The following is a 23,224-nucleotide window of genomic DNA, read 5'->3' as shown; positions in this document are numbered from 1 at the left end:
TACTCTTGTAAATTGTAATTAATAATTAATAACAACATATTTAATAATCTGGCAAGTAATATCTTAGTTTATTACTTTAATTTGGTCATCATATATGTTTACTTGGTCAGTATTTGACTTGATTTTTAACCAAGAGACAAATTATCTCATTCATTTAATTTGGACGTTAGAGCGAAAAATAAAAATAACTTTTATAAATTTTCACAAATTCTTATATGAGACGCTTTCACGGTAAGACCATTTTAATTAGATTGGCCAAATTTGCATTTGTTTTTAAAGTGATTACTATTTATAGCTTTAAAGTTATCACTTATAGCTTAAAGTGATCACTTAGAAAAATAGGCTTAATTTAATTGTATGGACTCATCTCATGTTGAAACAGTTTCATATAAGATGAGCTGAATTCAAATTACAAAAAAATAATAATGCACATTTTGTTTTTATTGTTGATATTTTAACTATTTTATAAAAAAAATTAATAACTCATACTTCATCTAGCAATAAATTAAATCTAAATTATATATAAATTCAATTCAAATTAGTATTAATGTTGTATATTTATAAAAATTCAATGTTGTACGTATATAAAAATAACTTTTTTAAAGCTTAAAAAATTTAGGCTTGGCTCTCGTGCTAATGGAGAGCCATACTAAGAGAAATTGAGTCCTTTTAACGTTTTACTGATTGAGTTATTCAACGCTGATTTTTAAGCGCGCGTTATAACTTACTACTCCTGCTATTTTTAATTCATTGTCAATTCCAGATGCTGTTGAAAGAAGAGAAATATATTGATACAGCTAAGTCATTGCAAAACCCTCACCCTAATAAAAGTATAAGGGGAGACTATGAGACTATGTGGATTCAATTATTTCTCATTCATTATCTCATTATGTCAATGCATTAAGGGGAATTGTGAAAGGATAATCTGGAATTTGAAGAAGAGAAGAACTGATGTTGTCAATTGGAAATGTGGTTAGCGTTGGTAGAGTGCCATTGATTGAATCAGTCATGTTTAACAATGTAAAGGAGACAGAAGATTATGCCATGAAAGCAAAAATATCTAAGACGAACTCTTAATGTTAAATGGTTAATCATATATTGTATTACCAACAATTTTGAAGTTTTTTCTAAAGAAAAACAAAATATATAATATAATAATATATGAGTAATTAATAAACACTTTAACAGTTAGACGTATCGAAGAAAAATAAGAAAGTTCAACCTTCTCTAAACCTATATAGGTTACGTGACCTTGTCTTGAAATTTATTAGCTACATAAAACAATGTAACAAATTATCTAGTAGTAACAGAAGTTAAGTTGTATTTGTATGTCAATTAAAGGAATAGTAACTAAAGCACTATGTGATGTCTAGCTGATGCGTACGTCAACGAGAAGTCAAGGTTGTGATATTTTCTGTTCCTGAATAGATCCAAGTAGATGGATACTGCCCTTCTGATAAACAACTTTCAGATATTGAGTTATGACTCCCTTCTCTCTGTAGTTCAGGAAAGTGATTGTTAGGATGACTATTGAGCATTGAAACAATTGATTTTATTGTAGGCCTCTTTTCAGCATCTTCTTGCACGCATGATAAACCTATTTGTATACATTTTGTTGCCTCGTTTTCCGAAAAGCTTCCCTCTAATATAGAGTCCACAAACGCTAAGGGTTCTTTAGCATTCCATAGCCTCCATGCCTATATAGACAAATTTAAGCAACATGTTAGCTTTTTAATATTACTCCTCATCACGATATATAAGTGTTATGATCTATTGTTAGGTATGAGACATGTCCCTCATCGGTTGTAGTATGTAATTGTTGTCAGTTTGTAGGCAAATGGCTCTCTAACCCACTAGAATAGTCTATCCTGTTTGCCTTATAAAAATGGTATCAGAGCCAGACTCAAAGTGGATGGTCTAGAAGAGCCAACTGTGACCCAACGAGCACATTGGTCTTATGGAGGGTTCGATTGTTATGGTTCATTGCAATTTGCAAGGTATGAACTTGCCCCACATCAGTACGTATGCGATTGGTGTGGAGTTTATGGATAAATGAGCTCTCTAACCCCTTCTAGTAAACAAAATTAAAATTAAAAAAATGAAAATTTTCCGCCAAACCAAACCCTCCAATTCCTTGCAAAAAATCGAATCATCTTGAATAATGTTATTCCACTTACACATTGTACTAGCCCCTCTTCTTGTTTAGGAATATTGTTGAATGAAACTTTCCTTATTCTCTGACCGCTCACTATTTCAAGAACAAGAACTCCAAAGCTATAGATGTCTGATTTGAATGATAAGCTTCCGCTCCTTGCATATTCAGGGGCCATATAACCACTGCAATATCATAGTGATTTCCCAATTGCAAGGTATAAACTCATGATTTTTCAAAGACGAGATAATGCATATGAATATTTGCAAATTTATAAAATTAGAGTTTACCGTGTGCCTGCAATTCTTTTACTAATACATTGCATTTCATCCTCTCCAAAGAGCTTTGCCATTCCAAAGTCAGCTATTTTGGGATTCATGTCTTTGTCTAGCAAAATATTGCTAGGTTTTAGATCTCGATGTACAATCTTGTACCTTGAATCCTCATGAAGATAAAGCAACCCTTTAGTTATTCCATCTATGATCTTATACCGTATCTCCCAATGTAAACATGCACGTTTTTCAAGGTCTACAATTTCATTCATTTTGTTCACATATTAGATACCAATGTTCGTTTAGCATCCTTTTACAATCTCTAAATACCTTATACTACTATATGCATTAGAAAAAAATCACCTAAAAACTACTTTAAAGCTCAAAATAATAAATATCAAAAGTACGTATCCAACAATTCAAGGTATATTTTTTAGTGGCAATTCGATGGATACGTATTTTGTAAAATATAATTAAAAAGACTAGAAGTAAAAAAATATAAGTACCCCCTTACATAAACTATGTATCCCTTAAAATACCTATGTACACCGAAAATTGATACTATTCTCACCACTTTAATTATTTTCATTAGATCCTCCCTATACGCATCCACGGAGGCGGATTTATAGGGATGTCTCTCAGGTCAGGTGAGATTATTTAAATTCAAAATATAGACTAGATGACTTGCTTAATATGTTGCCTTTCACATATATAAGTTGGGTTTGAAATACAGCAGATATTTTTTATTTAATTTTTTATTTTGATGCCAATTAATAGCCCAAACAAACATATTACCTAATGCCTTTTCGCCTCCCAAAATAAATTTTTTATTTGAAATTACTAACATTTAATTTAAATCTAGATTCGTCATTGTGCATCCAATTAAAGTATGCATTAAAAATTCTTACCAAATAAATGGTGGTCTAAACTTAAATATGGTAGGTATTCAAGAATTAACAGCTTCTCCTCAGGTGCCACACAAAATCCCAAGAGTTTGACTAGATTTTTATGCTGAAGCTTAGCAATAAGCAAAACTTCGGTTTCAAATTCTTGAATACCCTGTTGCGATTCTGGTGAGAGCCGCTTCACAGCTATCTCTTCACCTGTGTTGAGCGTTCCCTGAGATAATTAAGAACATTACTATTTATAGGATGTATGATTTAATAAGATCCATGATTTTAATTACTTTTTATAGTAAACACGTTACCTTGTAAACATCACCAAATCCACCTTGACCAAGTTTGTTATCTTCAGAAAAGCTTTGTGTTGCTTCTTTGATTGTATTAACATCATAATGCAAGCAATCCATAGTTATGATATCTCCATCTGCGGTTCCATTTCACAATATATGAAAAGGAATTTAAATAATAAGGGGTAGATGAAATTCGAAAAATTTTCATTTTGTTACATTGGCTTCTAACACTCTAATGTAGCCAGTTAATACAATTAGTAGCATCATATATTGATGCAGTTACCATAAGAACAAACAATATAATGTACTTACAATGGTATTCTGTCTTGAATTTCTTCTTCCGTAATGAATAGCACAAAGCAGATAGAAGCGATATAATTAGGATTGTTGGAATCGACATTGGTATAGCTATGCTCTTGACAGCGCTTTCAGCACCTTCTGTCAGAATCCACATACATTACATTAGGTAAGTTCAAAGGTCAAAGCAAATGATAAATTTAATGTCGTATGACAGAAGATTCTGCAATTAGCTTGTAATGTACACAATATACTTTTTCAATATAATTTTTAAATATGAAAATAAAACACTTGTGGTAAACTGACCGTAAAAAAATTGATACTTTTAGCTTGTGCTAAGATGGTGGATGCATATGTATGTGTTAAGGTATATAATATATTTTGGAATCTTAATCATAAGTTTAACCTTTTGGTTAAGTTGGTTCCTTAATATGGTATTAGAGCTTGTATGACAAGAGGTCACGAGTTTGAATCCACCACCCCTTATTTAAAGTGAAATATTCAGCAGTGCCAGGTTTGAGAAGGGCTATGTTTCATCCACAATTCTAGCCTAAAAGGCTCTCCTGTGTGGGGCGTATTAGAATATGTAATATATTATAGAGTATTAATAATCAGCTTAAGCTTTTGGTTGAGTTGGTTCCTTAACAGTATATATATATATATATATATATATATATATATATGATGTGCTTTATAGTTTTACTTACTCAGATGATGCTTGGTTGGGTGTCTATCTTGACTGTCCGAAGATGGTATCTCAAAAAATCTCGCAGTATCATATCTTAATTGACAACTTGGTAAGTAAACTACAGCTTGTAAATTCTCTCGACAGCAGGAAAGTTTATCGAAGGCTCGTCGAAGGCACTGAAAGCACAACCCTGGACTTAAGTCAGGAGTGCATTGTGCAAGAGAATAGAATGTCTGAGGTCGCCAACTATCCAACTTGTCTTCTCTTGTAGCATAATAACGAGTCATCATTTTTGCTGATGGGCTGTGGCCGAAAGCAGTTGCATTGATTAAGCCATGAATTACATCCGATTTATTGAAGTGGAATGGTAACTCAGAGGCTTCAAAAGGCATATGGTTGATCGGTTTTGAGTCGTTGAAGATATTTTGATAGCCTATCATCCAACTATAGAATGGGTATTCCTCTTCCTTGGAAATTATATTATGATTTGCATACCGTACCATGCATTCTGGGATCCATTTGATAGCTTCCTTGATGTGTCTGCATTCGTTCGTGATGCTTTTAGTTATGTTTTCGACACACGAAGAACATTTTTTCGGTGTCAAATCACCTCGACAGAGGTAAAGACCATAGGCTCTGATATTACTGGTGCCGAAATTGGAAGTATGGAAGCTTAAATTTCTTTTAGATGCTGCAGAGTTAAGGTTGTTGATCATGGCTTGGAGGTTTTGGTGGAATTTATCGTATGGGATGTATGTATCATGTGGAGTTGAACAATTTGTATAAGTTAATTGTGAATCAACAAATGTGAATGTTGGTAATAAGAAGAGAATTAGAAAAAACATGTTTAAAATTAAAAATGTTGATTGTGAACGAATAAGAGGGAGAGTGTTGATAATAGTTCATTATTGTTTGTCTTAATTAATTCGGTTTTATATTTTTACCCTTTTGATTTGAGTCTTCCTTCTATGCTGACTCAAAGGGAATGTTTTTTTCAAAGTCTATTTCGTTTAAAAAGGATGATAGAATGATAATGAGTCCAAGTACCCTTTATTTTAAACCCATACTTATTATATTCCTACCCCTTTACCTTATTATTAGTATATAAAATTCTCTAATTACAAGCTAGGTTGCACTAAAACGGACACGGACACGACACGGGTACGGGAAAACGCCAACTTAAAAATGGCGGACACGGGGACACGAAAATGGTAATATAATAAATATATCAAATTAAAGATAATTTTACAATCTTTCATTTGATATATATAAATAAACACTTTAAAAACATAAAACTCACATAAAATGCAAATAAGTACCAAATAAATAACATGAGTATTTAAAAATAGTCATACAAACCAAATCAAAGAAAACCAAATAAATAGGTAAATTTAAGTTTGATCATCACACATCATCCATATGACATCCATCATCATCCTCCGCTACAATGATGATTTCAATATTTTTATTTTTATTTTTTTTAAAAAAAAAACGTGTCCTTGACTGCTTGCCGTGTCCCTTGCTGTGTCCCTTCCGTGTCCTTGCCGTGTCCGCGTGTCCGAAAAAATATTAAAATATTGGACACTTCATTTGACGTGTCAGACACGGATTTTCGCGTGTCCGTGTCCGACACGGGACACGCCAATCCAGAGACGTGTCCGTGTATTCCAGATTACAAGTGGGTCACAAGAGAGAATCTGATCATCATAGTGATTCTTCTTAATTAACATGGTAATTAAAAAAGCATTTTCAGTGGTGACAAATTATATTGTTGAAGGAGAGAACACGAGTGGTGTGATCTTAAATCTGATGAAGGAATTATTAAGTGATGAAAATCAAATTAATGACAAATTTTTTAAAAAGATAAAAAAGAAAATTTGATATAGGCTTGACGTAAAATTTATATTTTAAATGAACATTGATCTATAACTCAAACATAAGATTACGGTCAATAATTTTTTGATACATAGGAAGTAGAGTATTGAGAGGAATGGGGATAAGCAAGTTCGTGGTACCAAAATAAGGCAATTTTCAACAGTGGACTAGAGTTACAAAGGATTATTAATGACTAAAAATAGAAATAAATTTGTCAATGGAATGAAAATTTCAAAAGTAAACATAAATTTCTTTCACTGATTGGCGGATATATGTTAATCAGTTAATGGATATACTTTTAAAGCATGGGATTTGATTTAGATTGGAAACACGAACGACTTGTTTTGGGGTTAGGACTTTTGTAAGTCAAACTGCCGTCCATTTGTTGAGGGAATATTTCTATGACTACTTATTGTTTTTAACGGATCAAGAAATATAGTGGGTTAGTGGGTTGACTTTTTAATCCAAGTGACATTGTTTTTTATACAATTTAGATTTAGATTTCTTGTTAAATAAAGATAAATCCTTAAACAAAAAATTCAATTAAATTAATAAGTTTTTTTGAAGGTGTTAGAGTATATAACACATTTTGGGGCCTTAACTATCAGTTTAAGCTTTTGGTTGAGTTAGTTCCTTGACATGGTATCAAAGCCAACGTGATAAGAGGTCACGAGTTTAAATTTCAACCACCCATCATTTAAGTGGAATATTCAAGCGCATTCACACTTCTAGCCCAATAGGCTCTCGCGTGAGGGGGCATGCTAGAGTATATAACATATCCTGGAGCGGTGGAGCCTTAACTAGCAACTTAAGCTTTTGGTTGAGTTTGTAACAAAGGGTATCCACAATTCTGTCATCTTAATTATAGGATTAGGGAGGAAAAAAGAATGAGGAAAAGATAAGTTTGGTTCAAAAGCAATATTAAAGTGAGCAATTAATATAAGGTCGACTACATAAAAAAAGTCTACTTAAAAATTGTTGCAACTCCACTGATACTAAATATTACCAAAAAATTCAATGTGCATATAATTATTCCTACTTATAATCATATGCTCCTACAAATTATAATTCTTATGCTATTTATCACTCATTTATTTAGTTATTTTTAATCTGACTAACTTAAAATCAATTCGATCGGCTGTTTTGACGGGTCTCGCTTAAACAATTGGATACACTATTGGTTGGTTACGTCAAGTTATGAATCCAGCTACTTTAAAGTTGTACTCCTTTATCTCATTGAGAAAATTACATTTATCCCCAAAAACTCTCACATTTAAAGTTCAAATATAACTTTCTTAACGGCATGGAGGAGTACCTTCTCTTTTCATGAGCTCCATGTCTAAAACCAACCCAACAATTTGCATATGACTGTACTCATCACCAAATAACAAATATCTTCAAAGCTATTACTATTTATAGACTTGAAAAATACTGTTACGCTTGCATATACTTTTATATACTAACATTGTTTACAAATTAATGTAACACGTTTTCTAAGATGGAAATAGAATAGACTTACAAATTTATTACAATAGACCTCAGTCTATTACAATGAATATAAAGATGTAAGATGAAATTCATATCTTTTAAACGGCTTTTAATGTTACAATAGATAGAAAGATGTACTCCAGTAGTGATACGTCCTATATAGTACAACATTGAAGCCTCATCTAGCAAAAAGTAATATGGTACGTTAACTATATATGCATCTGTTTGTCACATAGTCTCAACCCTATTTTTTTGCGGGATTTACTGTGTATAATGGTATGGTATAGTATAATATATGCATATATCTTTGTCTATCTAGGGTAAATTTCACTTACAGATAGATCATTTGTAGACAATGGCATTGAATTCTTAATGTATTGATGATATGGATTAATGGTTCCAAGGGAGTTAGATTTTCTGGTATCCCAATTATAAAAAATGGGCTCTACCGGCATTGGAAGTGTGAATGAATTACTGTGCAACACGAGAACAGCTGTTTCCATGGTGGGCCTGTCATTCACAATCTCTTGGACACATAGTAAGCCCAGTTGCATGCATCTTAATACTTCATTACTTGAGCAGGATTCTTTTATTCTTGAATCCACAAATTCCAAAGGTTTACCATCTCTCCATTTCTTCCACGCCTGCCTTTTTCAAATAATCAAATCATTAAAAGTTTTGTCTTAGATCGGATGATTATACGGTGGTTGACTTTATAATCAAAAGCTTTAATTGTTCAATTATGATATATTATATAGTGCTTTCAAGACAATCAAACTAATAAACTAAATTTTTATAGAACTTTAATTAATATTAAAGCCAATCAACTACTACAATCATCCAATTTCAACCTTTTTTCTAGTATAAAATCTCAGCCATTAGTTTTCTTACCTTTCGAAAATGATTAGGATGAAAAAAAAAAAAATAGTGATAGGAAATAATTTTTTTTGACATAAGTTAATAATTATTTTTAAGTTATTGTCAAAAATGAATTATAGTTTATAAAAGTTTATTTAGTTTAATTTATTTTAGTGGTTGGTTTTAAAGCCAACCACTTTCCCATTACTTACGTAGCTTAGAAGTTCCACTGCATCAGATTGGTTAAAGTTACTGTTCCTCTGGCCGCTAATGATTTCTAACACGAGAACACCAAAACTATACACATCTGATTTTTCTGAAAATTGACCTCGAAGTACATATTCAGGTGCCATATAACCACTGTGTAACAAAAACAATAACAACAAAATAGCTTATAATATTGCTTACCATAACCGGTTCTATTGTTATTTAAGACTATGAAATATGTTAAATGTTCAAAGATGTAGGGTTTAGAACTCACTATGTTCCGACTATTCTGCTTGTATTCGCTCCACTTTGATCCATACCGAAAATCCTTGCCATACCAAAATCTGAAATTTTTGGGTTCATTTTTTCATCTAACAAGACGTTGCTTGGTTTTAAATCACGATGAATAATTTTAAGTCGGGAATCTTTGTGGAGATATAGCATCCCTCGAGCAATTCCTGCTATAACCTGGTAGCGTGTTTTCCAATTCAAAATTCTATGTTTTTCATTATCTGTAAATTATAACGAAACATGTTAAAATCGTTCCAATCCAAATTTATATAAAAATAATCATATATTATATTAAGATCATGTTGTGTTCATCTTTAGAAAACATGTTAAGGAAAAACATGTAACTTAAAAAGTTGAGCTAAATAAAAATTGATTTAATTGATCTATTAAAACATATAATGATATAATTGTGTAAAATAATATTGCAGTTTTATATTATTGATTTGTATTTGAAATATTCCGTGCAAAAAAAAAAAAAAAAAAAGCCACAAAATTGAAACCAAATTATAATAAGTGTCATACCGAAAAGATGATAGTCCAAACTTTTATTGGCCACATATTCGTAGACTAGAAGCTTCTCCTCATCCGCGAGACAAAATCCCAAAATTCTAACTAAATTCCTGTGTTCAAGTTTAGTAACCAACAATACCTCATTGGTAAATTCTTCGACACCTTGGTAAGAACCTTTGGACAACCTCTTCACTGCTATTTGTTGTCCATTTGGTAGTGTACCCTGTCAAATAAACTATATCATTAATTACACTTTAACAATATAATTGTTTATAGCTTAATTTTTAATACAATATATATTACTGATGATTAAAATAATACATTTGCGAGATTAAAAGTAAAACCCCTACCCTCTATCCCTTAAATACACTACGAAATATTAAAAATTTCTCACTTTGTTTTACATAATGTAGCAAATTTGGTTAAAATATTTCTAAAGAATGTTAGATCATTACCTGATAAACGCTACCAAATCCACCTTCCCCTAATTTTTTCTCTTTTGAAAAGTTCTTGGTCGCAAATTGAAGTGTTGCTATATCATAGTGCAAGGACTCCAGGAGTATGATGTCGGAACCTAGTCGCAAATTAAATAGGATTAACTATGAGATAGCAACGCATGAGCAACAGGAAAAACATTTTATTAATCCAATGTTAATAAGAGTCATTTAGGCGAGGCTTAAAGGATATATAGGATTTAACAATGTCTTACCCTTGTAAATACATAAGTACTAATTTTTGTTAAAAATATAATGAGATAGGAAAAAAGAGAAATTCAGAAACAAAACTAAATGACTACATTGCTAATCATATGATTTTCAATTAATTCGTGATTACAATCTAAATTATTATATTAGAAAATATCTACAATTAACTAAAACTATGTGAAATGGCTATATACCCTCACACACGTTGAGAACAATCTGTCAATCACAAAGTTTCTACCTTTAGTTGAAACCCACTCTAACACATTGAAGAAACTATATATAATAGCTATATACCCTATGTATTAGCCTCCCTCTTCCATTTTCAATGCTGATTTTGTCCTTTATATAGACATCCAAATCAACGTAATAACCTTAGGACACGTGGACTACTTGTTCCCAAAGACTATCCCATAAAACAAGAAATCTGTGTTTGGCCCCTATACAAGCCGCTTGACGAGCACAGAGGCCGCTCGAACGAGAGCTTGCTGTAGGTTTGTTTCATGCTTTTGTGTTTCGTTTAAAGCTCCTTCAATTCCTTCACCATCCTTGTCTCATTCAAATTATGTACAAAGGGCTTCCTTAAGCAACTTTTTGCCTTGTTCAAGGCACTATGTTTTGTCTTCACCTTATGGAGTAATCCAAACCTCAATCCCTTATGCCCCTCTTTACACCCAACATCATTCTCTACTATGCAAGACATAAAGTAGGCAATAAAATGATCAAAATCATCTCCTACAGATAGAAGATTTAGGACTTGGGCACTTGTCACAACACTATGAGAACATAATTCCGGCCACTATTTTTTATTCACAACTCCTTAAATAAATAGACCATTTTTTTTATAGCCACTAAAATAAGTAACTAACTTATCAACATTGAAATACTAAATCCAACCATTTTCGATTCACTCGTATTTATAAACATCGTGATGAGCAACATGAAAAAAAAAAAAAGAAATTTCTAGTAAACAAAATTAGGCTGGGTTGTTATAATTAATATTTTTCAGTTTAACTTTACTTGATTTTTTTTAATATTGTCACTAAACTATACTCATTTTTATTAAATAAAACACATTATATTGACTTTAAGTTATTTTTAATAATTTAGAATTAATTTAGAGAATATTATTATTTTAAAATAATAAAACAAGGCCTTAATTAACCAAGCATTATGTTTTAAGTTTAATAATTAATCATACCACTTGCAACAGGTTCATCTTTGTACTTCTTGAGTATCTTAGTCTTATTAGTGCAAATTAGAAAAGCTAGTATTATAACTGCACATGTTGAGATAATAAACACTGGAATAGTAATGCCCATGATCAACTTGGTTGATACTTTTCTTTTGCTTGCATTATAGTTGCTCTTTAGTTTTGCTGCAAACAAACAAATAAATAATTAACATCATTATTAAAAATTAAATACAAATTAATGAAATGAATCAATAGTGTAAAAATTATCTCCAATTAGTCCCATTTAGTTTTTCACTCATCAAAGCCACATTTTAATCCTTAATATCTCTAATTGTTTTTGATAAAAAATAAAAATTGATATTAATAATCTTTGTATTGAGACGAATTAACTTATAAATTAAGAACAAAATACAAATTAAAAATGATAAATAAATAATAACAAAAAATAAAATGAAACTAACGGCTAGAATATGAACAATTATTTCCAATGCTTTAGGGGTGTTTGGTATCAGAATATAAAATATAATGAAAAGGGAAATGATAAAAAGGAGTAAGGGTAAGAGTATAGGTTGTAGTTATATGTTGTTTGGTATGAAAATGTAAAGGATACGCTTACTTGATCATAGAAAGGGAATTTATTATTTAACATAAATAAGTGGTAACAAATAAGGGTATCCATTACCCTCAAAAAGAAATTGCGTTAACCTCATATATTACCAAACAAAAAATATAGACTAATGATAATTAAATTTCTTACTTGATATTATAAGTTCATACCAAACACCCCTTTAAAATACTCCTCCATCATATTAATGAACCGCTTGATATTCTCTTGGTATATATGCTAATCTACAGCTAATATTTTGTTAATGACTCAGCATAGTAACAAACTATCAAGCCTTTCTTGGTTCTTTAGTTCTTGATTCTTTTTGTAAGAAATGTATATAAATAAGGTGCTTTGTTATAAAGTCACAATTACAAATTGAGAAATAATAATAAGAAAACAATTAATCCTGAGGAGACAAGCTCTTCAAGAAAAGGATTTTCTCTGAAATCTGTAATTCCTTTTCACTCCTTCTTCCATTACTCTCAACACATCATTTTGGTCACAATCTGGATAAATCAATCAAACATTCTGTTTTACAACATGGTATCAGAGCCTCGTCATCAAATTCTGGAGCAATAATATGATGTTTGAGCAATTTCTATAATCATCTTGTGGTATTGTTCTTGTTTTTCTAAATTGTTCTTATCTAGCTTCATCTGTGTTTGTTTCATTGAAATTTTCTCAGAAATCTATCTCAATTTGTGATTCTGTTGATCTATTATTGAATTCCTTCAATTTCTACACAAATTTTTTTCCCTAAATCTTTCTTTTCCAGTTCTTTATTATGTCTACCTCACAAAATACTCTTCTTAAATCACAAGATCCTGCTAGCATCTACTTCATTCATCCCTCTGAAAACACATCCACACCTTTAGTTTCTGAGAAATTCAATGGTGAACGTTTCAATGAATGGAAAAGGAGTATGATTATAGCATTATCTGCTAAGAACAAGCTAGGGTTCATAGATGGAACTGTAATAAAACCTGATGAGACTCATGAAGATTACAAGGCATGGGAGAGATGTAATCATTTGGTGATTTCTTTCATTCTGAGATCTTTAGATAGTGAACTTGCTAGAAGTGTTCTTTATTTTACTACAGCCAGAGAAATATGGCAAGATCTGGAGGAGAGATATGATCAGACATCAGGTCCTCAATTGTTCACTTTACAGCAAAATCTGAGTGACTTGATTCAAGGAAGTAGTTCTGTGGCTGAATTCTTCACTAAAATCAAATCACTGTGGGATCAAATTAATGGCATAAATCCATTACCTGTCTGTACATGCAATGGATGCTCATGCAACTTGACTCGGAAATTTCTTAAAGCTCAACAAGAAAAAAGACTCATACAGCTTCTCATGAAGCTAGATGATAAGTTTGTTAACATCAGGACTAATATTCTCATGATGCAGCCACTACCAAATGTGTCCTTGGCTTATAGATTGCTAATTCAAGAAGAAAAGCAGAGAACTGTTGCTCAGTTGCAAGGAGAGTCTTCTAATACTATGGCTTTTGTTGCTGACTATAAAAAGGGGGAATACAGGAGACGTGAGAACAAACCATACAGGCCACCTTTTCAATCCAACAATTACTCATCATAAAGTAATTACAGGAATAATGGTGGATACAAGAAGAACAGCAACATCAATTACTACTGTGACCATTGCAAGGTTCCTGGACATTCCAGACAAAGGTGTTTTGTTCTAAATGGCTTTCCTCCTAACTTTCAGCCAAAGACACAAGACAAAGGAAAGAAGGTTGCAGCAGTCATTACTCAAGACTGTGATGAACAAGAAGATCCTGAGGCTCAGGCTTACATTTCTGTGCAAGAATTCAATGAAATCAAAAGCTATCTCAGAAAGCAAAAGGAAGGTTCCACTCAACCTCAAACTCATGTAGCAGGTATATGCCTCTTAATTAATCCCAATGATAAGTGGATTGTAGATAGTGGTGCAACACATCATATCTGTTCTGATCTAGCTTTGTTTGAAACACATAAGAAGTATGACCATGCACAAAACACCATAACTGTGGCTGATGGAAAGAAATCAACTGTGGAACACATAGGTTCTGTTAACTTGGGGAATGGGATCATATTAGTAAATGTATTACACGTTCTAGGATTCAAGTTTAATCTGATATCAACTCATCAGTTGTGTAAAGATCTTAATTGCACCATTACATTTACACAGAACAAGTGCATACTACAGAATCCTTCACAGAAAAGTTCCCTGGTTCTTGGTGAATTGAAGTCAGGACTGTATGCAGTAGATGAAGCCACAAATCATAATTCTGAAGTTGATTTAGTTGCTGCCACTGGTGTTGTTACACAAAGTTCAGAAGAGAGCAAGCTTTGGCACTTGAGGCTTGGTCACTTGCCGTTCAAGAAATTACATCGTGTATGTAGTATAAATAACAATAATAAGACTATAGATTTCATATGTCAAATATGCCCACAAGCTAGGCAAACAAGGCTACCATTTCCTAAAAGTCTTTCTAAAAGCAAGAAGTGTTTTGAGCTTTTACATATTGATGTATGGGGCCCTTACAAGGTAAAGACTCATGACAATTGTAAGATGTTTTTGACTATAGTGGATGATTTTTCTAGACATACATGGATTTTTCTACTGAAGCACAAAAGTGACGTGGTAAGTTTGTTATATCAATTTGTTACTTTTATTAAAACACAGTTTCAAGCTGATATCTTGACTATAAGATCAGATAATGCAAAAGAATTCTATGAAGGTGATATTCTGCAATTTTACATAAAGTATGGTATTGCACATCAGAAGAGTTGTGTTAACACTCCACAGCAAAATGACACTGTGGAAAGAAAACACAGGCATTTATTGGAGACTGCAAGGGCTTTATATTTTCAATCTAAAGTCCCTATTCAGTATTGGGGTGAATGTTTGATGTGTGCCACTCATCTTATCAACAGGATGCCCCTGAAAACAATCTATTTTCAAACTCCTTATGAAAAGTTACATGGCAGCAAGCCTTCTATAGAGCATCTCAGAATCTTTGGATGCCTGTGCTACTGCTCTACCAACAAATCTCACAGAACCAAATTTGACCAAAGAGCCATCCCATGTGTATTCTTAGGTTATCCTGCTCACCAAAAAGCCTATAAGGTTTTAACTCTTGATACTAACAAGATACTTATCACTAGAGATCTTGTTTTCCATGAAAAACATTTTCCTTTTCATTTCACTGCCTCACCTCCAACTTCTTCGCCTATTTTCCTCCCTGCTGAAACAACAATTAATCCCTCCTCTTTTCCTCCCTTACCTGAACCACTTTCCCACTCTATCATAAACCAATCTCTAAACACAGAAACTGACCATTCTTTTGTTAAAAAGTTTCACTCTCCAAAATCTTCTCATGAACAACAATCTATCTTTTCTCAAATAATCTCACCACAGCCTGATCCATCACAAAATAATCTTCCACCACCAAGACAATCTTCTAGACCACATAATAAACCCTCCTGGATGCAAGACTATGTGTGTGCTACCATACTTAATGAGCATTGGTGCAACCTTGTTCAATTTTCTTCCCTCCCACCTGATAACAGAGGCATTATTGAACAAAATTGCAAAATTGTTGAACCAACAAGTTACTTAGAAGCCTCTCAAGACCAAAAATGGGTTGAAGCCATGAATCAGGAGCTTGAAGCTCTCCGAACTAATCATACCTGGGATGTAGTGTCTTTGCCACAAGGGAAGAAAGCAATTGGTTGCAAATGGGTTTATAAAGTGAAGTTGAAAGCAGATGGTTCAGTGGAAAGGTTTAAAGCCCGATTAGTTGCAAAGGGATTTACACAAAAGTATGGCATTGACTACCAGGAAACATTCTCTCCTATTGTCAAAATGACCACTATCCGATGCATAATTGCCATTGCTGCTAGCAACAAATGGCCTTTGCACCAACTTGACATAAATAAGGCCTTTTTACATGGCACCTTGACTGAAGTTCCCAATCCAGAAAATAAGGTGTGTAGGTTGGTCAAATCTCTCTATGGTTTAAAGCAGGCCAGCAGAGAATGGTTCACTAGGCTTAATCAAGAGTTACAGCAACATGGGTTCAAGCAATCAAAGAATGACTATTCCCTGTTTCTAATGAATTCAACTTCAGGCTTGACTATTGTGGCTGTTTATGTAGATGATATTATCATCACAGGTGCTGATTCTTCTGTCATATCAAGTCTCAAATAGCATCTCCACTCTATCTTCAGCATGAAGGACCTTGGCCTCCTTAATTACTTTCTTAGTATTGAGGTCACACATGTGCAGCAAGGTGTTATTTTAACACAGAAGAAGTTTACAAAAGAACTTCTTCAAGATTGTAATATGGATGTTTCTAAGACAACTAAAATCCCTTTGCCAACCACAATAAGACTTCTAGCAGATGAGGGTGAACTCTATCATAATCCAATTCAATATAGGTCTTTGGTTGGAAAGCTAAACTTTCTTACACACACCAGGCCTGATCTATCTTTTGCTGTCCAAACCCTAAGCCAATTTATGCAACACCCACGGCTTCCTCATGTTCAAGCTCTCCAACATGTACTTAGATACATTAATGCAACAGTTGGCCAGGGTATACTCTTGAAAGCAAATACACAACTCACTTTACAAGCTTACTCCGATTCTGACTGGGCATCCTACCCCAACTCCAGAAGATCTGTCACTGGCTATCTTCTACTTCTTGGCAACTCACCTATTTCTTGGAAATCCAAGAAGCAAAGCACTATTTCCAGGTCCTCCTCGGAGGCAGAGTACAGGGCTATGGCAGCAGCCTCAGCAGAAGTCACTTGGGTTGTCAACCTTCTGAAAGAGTTAGGGCTCTCTAATCTGCTTCCTGTTCAGCTCAGGTGTGACAATCAATCTGCCATTCATATTGGCAAGAACCCAGTATTCTATGAAAGGACTAAACATGTAGAATTAGATTGTCATTTTACTAGGGAGAAAGTGATGGAAGGTCTCATATAACTCTCCTATCTACCTACAACAGAACAATTGGCTGATGTTCTCACAAAGCCTCTCTCTTCTGCTCAACACTCTAAGCTTGTTCACAAGCTAGGCATGCTTCCTGAACAGCCTCCCTAGCTTGAGGGGGGGGTCTTGGTATATATGCTAAGCTACAGCTAATATTTTGTTAATGACTCAGCATAGTAACAAACTATCAAGCCTTTCTTGGTTCTTTAGTTCTTGATTCTTTTTGTAAGAAATGTATATAAATAAGGTGCTTTGTTATAAAGTCACAATTACAAATTGAGAAATAATAATAAGAAAACAATTAATCCTGAGGAGACAAGTTCTTCAAGAAAAGGATTTTCTCTGAAATCTGTAATTCCTTTTCACTCCTTCTTCCATTACTCTCAACACATCATTTTGGTCACAATCTGGATAAATCAATCAAACATTTTGTTTTACAACATATTCTAAAGAGTAGGAAGTCAAAGTTGACTAAGACACTATTTGACTAACTATACAGAGCTCAAAACGCAATATTAGATCAAGTCAACAAAACACAGCTCATTACTCCCCGTTAAATGCATGAGACACAAAGTTGATATAAAATTGACATGTTCCCACCGGTGTAGAGAATAACTCCAAGAAATCTACATCATCGATCATCCTAAACCCCATATTGACAATTATGAATGGCAAATGAGTAAATAATACAGGTTTTATATTACATTTGTCTCAGTTAAAGTATGAGTATATAAGCATAAATTTGGTGGATAAACCTATAATTAATTAAGAGGGGATTACAATAGCCACGTTGCTTTTAAAAATATTTTAAATTAGGACCGCATGAATTCCTCATTTAATACTGATAGACAGCGTTTAATGACTTATTTTACACTTTTCAAACTTTTGGTAGTGGTTCCTAAATATTCTAATATTTAACTTTTTAGAATTTTTAAAAACTCACAATTAAAATTACTTTTTCTGTTTCTTTTATTTTTTCACTTTAAATTTATCCACTTTATAAGAGAGAAAATTAAATTTGATTTTTAAAATATATATTCAAGAAAAAATTTATTCATGTGAATCTTGTTAGATTCATTTTTATGCAAAGAATTTTAATGTATAATTTTAACAATTTTTAATTGTGTGTACTATGAGATATCGAGGTTTAAAATTTGCGTTGAAATACATAAAAAAATTAAAGTTGACAAACAAAAAGGAATATAAAAAGTATTTGATTTAATAATTTGTATTGAAATTTACAAAAAAAATAAATTAAAAGAACATTTAAAAATAGAGAAGTAACATTCTTATTAATAAAAATTATGTTAGCACTCTTTGAATCTTATCTATTCAATTTTTAGCCTATTTGATATACTAATTAATTATAAATTAAATTTTACAACTTTAAAAAAGGTGCAAATTAAATAGCAGGAAAAGAGTAATTATTTAAGCAAAAGTGATCATACTTTTTATATCAGTATCAGTTCTTTAACTTTGGTATCAATATCATCTATCTTTAAAGAAAATTTTCATTCTCTATCTATCTTTTTCTAATGTTCTTCCCATTTAATTGGAATATTCCACTCTAAAAAAAGAGAAGTTTAATTAATATTTTTAAGACATATTTTAAGGATAATATATATATATATATATATATATATATATATATATATATATATATATATATATGTGAAATCTCATTAAATTCGTCTTAATATGTATTTATATTTTGTATTTTTTATAATTTTTTATTATGCATATTAAGAAATATTAAAACTCAAAATTTGTTTTAAAAACTATATAAAAAGTAAACAGGAAGAACAAAAAAGAACAGATAAAGTATTTATTATTATTGATATATGTTATAGTATATTAAAAACTATATAATATTCTTTGTTTGCCTTTTCTTTTTATGTGATAGTTAATTATTTGAGAGAAGTATAACAAGTAAAAAAAAATTGTATATTAAAGGTCTAACCTGGAACTGACGTAGATTTGGGAGAAGCAGGAGGTGGCAATAGATATAAGAGCAGAGATAATACAGTATCATACCCTAATTGACAGCTTGGATAAAAGGTAGTAACTCCCTTACTCATGTTGTAGTAAGCATAAATATCAGCTAAACCAGTTTTCAAGCACTTCTTACAACTGAAACTATCTATATCAGGAGTACACTGCGCGAACAAATACACCTTATCGGTTGATGTATAATTAGCGTATGTGCTACCAAAATGTACCTGACAAGTATTCCAATCAACATAATCAATAATACTCGTACACAATGTACGTACTTCTATATGTTTAATAATATTTGCAAGTCTATATCCTAATATTCATTTTAGATTTAAAATTTTGGTCATTAACTCATATACATTTAGCTTATATTTTTTTTTTACTATTCTAAAAATGTTTCAGAAATATTTATTTATAAACCTAACAACAATAAAGCAACTTTATGTACTTGTTGTACATTTGATATAAGACGTATCAAAAAATCTTTCACAAATTCTCACTTAAGACCGTCTTTATAAGAAACGCATTTTAAATGGGTCGGCCTACTATTACATAGAAAAACAACTATCAGAAAAACACGTGTTGTGTAATCCTATTTGGAATTGGTGTTATAATCTATTGAAGTTGGTATTATAACATGTTAGATTTGGTATTATAACCTATTAAAGTTGGTATCTCCAAATAGGTTATAATACCAACTTTAACAGGTTATAACACCAACTCTAAATACCAATTTGAATATGTTATAATACCAACTTTAACAGGTTATAACACCATTCAATAGGTTATAACACTAACTCCAAATAGGTTCAAATGCGTGCGTCAGTTTTTAGGTTTTTTTTTTTTTTTAATTGTTGGACCTGGACCTAGAGAGTCGTCTCTTATAAAGACAGTCTCTCAGGAGAGGGGCCGAAAATCTTTTGGGGCAAAACATACTCTTTTGGGGCTTTGAGGTATCTATAAAGTTAAAGTTAGGGTTCTATATTTATATATTGACAACAAATTTTTTCCATTAAAATGTAATTTTATTAAATTAAAATATCTTTAATATAATAAATGAAATTGATAATTTGAGTGATAATTATTAAGGAGCTCAATATGGTGGCTAATTTGAAGTCAGTCATAATTTTTTATTTGACACAAAATAGATAAAACAAAAATAAAATATATTTTTAATATTTCACAAAAAGTAGATAAAATACAAATAAAATATATTTTTAAAACAAGACCTCCAAAATATAATGTCATATTTGTTATTTTAGTTTTACAAACTTCATTAGAAATGAATATCTAATTTAAGGCCCAAAAATATATATATAGTTATAAGGCCCAAAAATAAACTAGACTTTGAAACCATATTTAAATTTAGAAGATGAGTGTGGCCAACTCAAACAAGGAGGAGAATGGGGTAACCATATACAAATCCAAAGGAGAGTTCCTATTAAAATCAATCGGCAATAGTAAAGTTAATCCTGAATCAAGTTTATAAAGTGACATATGTGTTTTCTTTCTTCAATGTGAGACAACTCACATGTGGGTTATAAGGTACACTTTAACCGTTGATATATAATTCCTCTGTCCCAATAGATTTGAAGCAAAAGAGAAAAATTGTGGGGTTTTAAGAAATTGATAATAAATAAGGAAAATGAATTATATTATGTAAATGAAATTAAAAGAAAGTTAAAATGAATAGATGAAATTGATTAAAAAAAATAAAGTGGACCGTCTAGAAATAAAAATTATGCAACATGAGTGAGATAAACCAAAATGAGAGTAATGAATATTTTGAATTTTAAGAGTTGAAAAGTTTACCTGATCAGTTGTACGAACAGCCTGATCAATAACAGTACTTAATTTATCTTCTATTACCGGCCGTAACTTATCATAGTTGGACACAGTTTCTTCATAGTACCCAGCGGTGGATGGAGATACTTCGGCTAAAGAGAAAATAGATCGATTAGCGTACCTTAGCACGCATTCATCGAACCAAACAATACCTTCACTGAATAAATGACACCCTTCTGTAATCTTCTGTGTTGCTTCTTTAATACACTGGCTGCAAATCTCAAGCACCATCCCCTCTCGACATTGATAAAGGCCATAAACTTTGTTAGGGGAATCGCCGAACGTGGAATTATAAAATCGTCGGGTCGGTGTTTGGGATGAGAAATTTTTGAAAAGGATATTCATATTGTGTTGGTAGACACTTCCCTCACTGTAGTTGCCATGATGGTCAGAACAGTTATATGATTCGAAGTGCATAACTGCTTCAGTTCCATAGAGTTTGGAAATACAGATCAATAATATGGTAATAATTAAGATTATTTTTCGCTCCATTAATTATTTGAAAGGATTAGGAAAAGATTATCAGATAGAAGTAAGAAATGATTTTTCTATTGTTCCAAGATTGTGTTCTTATCTATTTATATATACTAATTATTCATTTTGAACTACTTGCAATTAATTATGATATTTAATGTGGAAAAAAATATCAATATCAGTTACAAGTATAATAGACAGACAGCCGGTCTCCTGAGTACTGTCTCTTTTGAGATAAATAGTAATTCTTCCGTTCCCAAGTACTTGTATAATAGATAACCACTTATTATATCCTTAATGCCTACTTACACTATTTTTAATGTCCATTTACAATATACTTAATGCCAACCGAAAAGTACTTAAAATGCTTACTTACAATTTTTTTAATGTCTACCGAGAAACTTATTATACTAGCCTACTTATCACATCCTTAATGCATACTTACAATATATTTAATGTCTACTTACAATATACTTAATGCTCACCAAATAAATTATTTAAGTACTTGTAATATTCTAAATGTCTATCTAAAATATTCTTAATACTTACCAAAAAACTTATTTTATATTTTTTGTAGGCTAACCCAATTAGAAACCACCTTAGATAGCCATAGTTCGCACTTCTATAATCCATAAATCATCTTTCTTACGTGGGGCACTAGCTTTGAATTTAAAACACCTACTCTCTTTCAGTAACCACCTAACAACTATCACGTCAGTACTGCCCATTAAATATATGTTGACTTTTATTTGAAAAATCAAGATAGAACTTGGATTATAGAAGTATTTGACCCGGTTATTTTTATCTGACTCAAAAATAATCAAAATAGAAATGAAATTTAATTAGTTGGTTATGATTTGAAGTTCACCTCATCTGTATCAGACCGTCTCATTATAAGATGAGTCTATATAATTAGTCAATTTTTTTAATTGTTTACTTTAAGATCATAAGTAATCGTTTTAAGGTTATAAATAATCATTCTAAGACTATAAAAAGTAATTATATTAAAATTATAAGTGATCACTTTAACGTTAAAAGTGATCATTTTAACACAAGAAATGTATACCAGCCCAATAGAGATGGTCTTACTGTGAGATCGTCAAATGACCTTAGGTTGCATTTGGGAACATACATATCATTTCGAATTGTAGGTTTCAATTATTAATTCATTAATGAAGAATTTGAGAATGACATTTGAGAAGTCATTCTCAAATTCTCATTTTTAACCACTTTTATAATCATAGTGGATCAAATTCAATTTGAATATTTTTTATTTGTCAAACACTAAATTTGGGTCAAATTCATATTTTTAAATGAAATAATCATTCCCAAACATAGCATTAAGTTAAATCTGAGCATTTTTACCCAGTTTTGAATTTGTCAATTTTTAAGTTTTAAGTCATATTTTTTAAGCTAGGCCTACCATTCCACATTTGTAGAAGATTTGTATATGTTGAATAAGCTATTTAGTTTTTACACCTCAAAATGGATATGTCTATTCTTTTAATCAAAAATTTTTTTGAAAACAAATTAAAAATTGTTCTTTAAAAATATTTAATAATAAAATTTAAAAAGTTT

At 31.5% G+C, this 23,224-nt stretch overlaps 1 protein-coding gene across 1 annotated transcript; it reads right to left on the bottom strand.

Moving 5' to 3' along the window:
- Positions 1 to 1,370: 1,370 nt before the first annotated feature.
- On the bottom strand, positions 1,371 to 21,740 carry LOC130815763 (uncharacterized). The gene is made up of 16 exons (XM_057682245.1): positions 21,140 to 21,740; positions 19,293 to 19,551; positions 11,733 to 11,909; positions 10,286 to 10,404; positions 9,843 to 10,053; positions 9,304 to 9,541; positions 9,035 to 9,182; positions 8,288 to 8,608; positions 7,792 to 7,844; positions 4,621 to 5,141; positions 3,869 to 4,054; positions 3,632 to 3,750; positions 3,333 to 3,543; positions 2,443 to 2,680; positions 2,178 to 2,337; positions 1,371 to 1,697 (listed from the first exon to the last, which is right to left on the bottom strand). Exons 1-16 carry the CDS (start codon positions 21,662 to 21,664, stop codon positions 1,386 to 1,388), a joined length of 3,798 nt encoding a protein of 1,265 aa, XP_057538228.1. The 5' UTR covers positions 21,665 to 21,740; the 3' UTR covers positions 1,371 to 1,385.
- Between the last annotated feature and the right edge of the window lie 1,484 nt (positions 21,741 to 23,224).

Source organism: Amaranthus tricolor, chromosome 6, assembly GCF_026212465.1.
Source record: "Amaranthus tricolor cultivar Red isolate AtriRed21 chromosome 6, ASM2621246v1, whole genome shotgun sequence".
NCBI classification, from domain to species: Eukaryota; Viridiplantae; Streptophyta; class Magnoliopsida; order Caryophyllales; family Amaranthaceae; genus Amaranthus; species Amaranthus tricolor.
The sequence above is the reverse complement of the archived record's forward strand: the minus strand, read 5'-3'. Positions and strand labels throughout refer to the sequence as shown.

Bases quoted from the DNA above. Each gene is read 5' to 3' on its own strand.
- LOC130815763 (XM_057682245.1), bottom strand. From the start codon at position 21,664: ATGGAGCGAAAAATAATCTTAATTATTACCATATTATTGATCTGTATT. The intron at 10,405-11,732 runs GTATGATTAATT...ATTTGCGACTAG, and splicing joins AGATGAACCTGTTGCAAGTG to GTTCCGACATCATACTCCTG. The intron at 5,142-7,791 runs GTACTCCTCCAT...GAACGAATGCAG, and splicing joins GGAGCTCATGAAAAGAGAAG to ACACATCAAGGAAGCTATCA.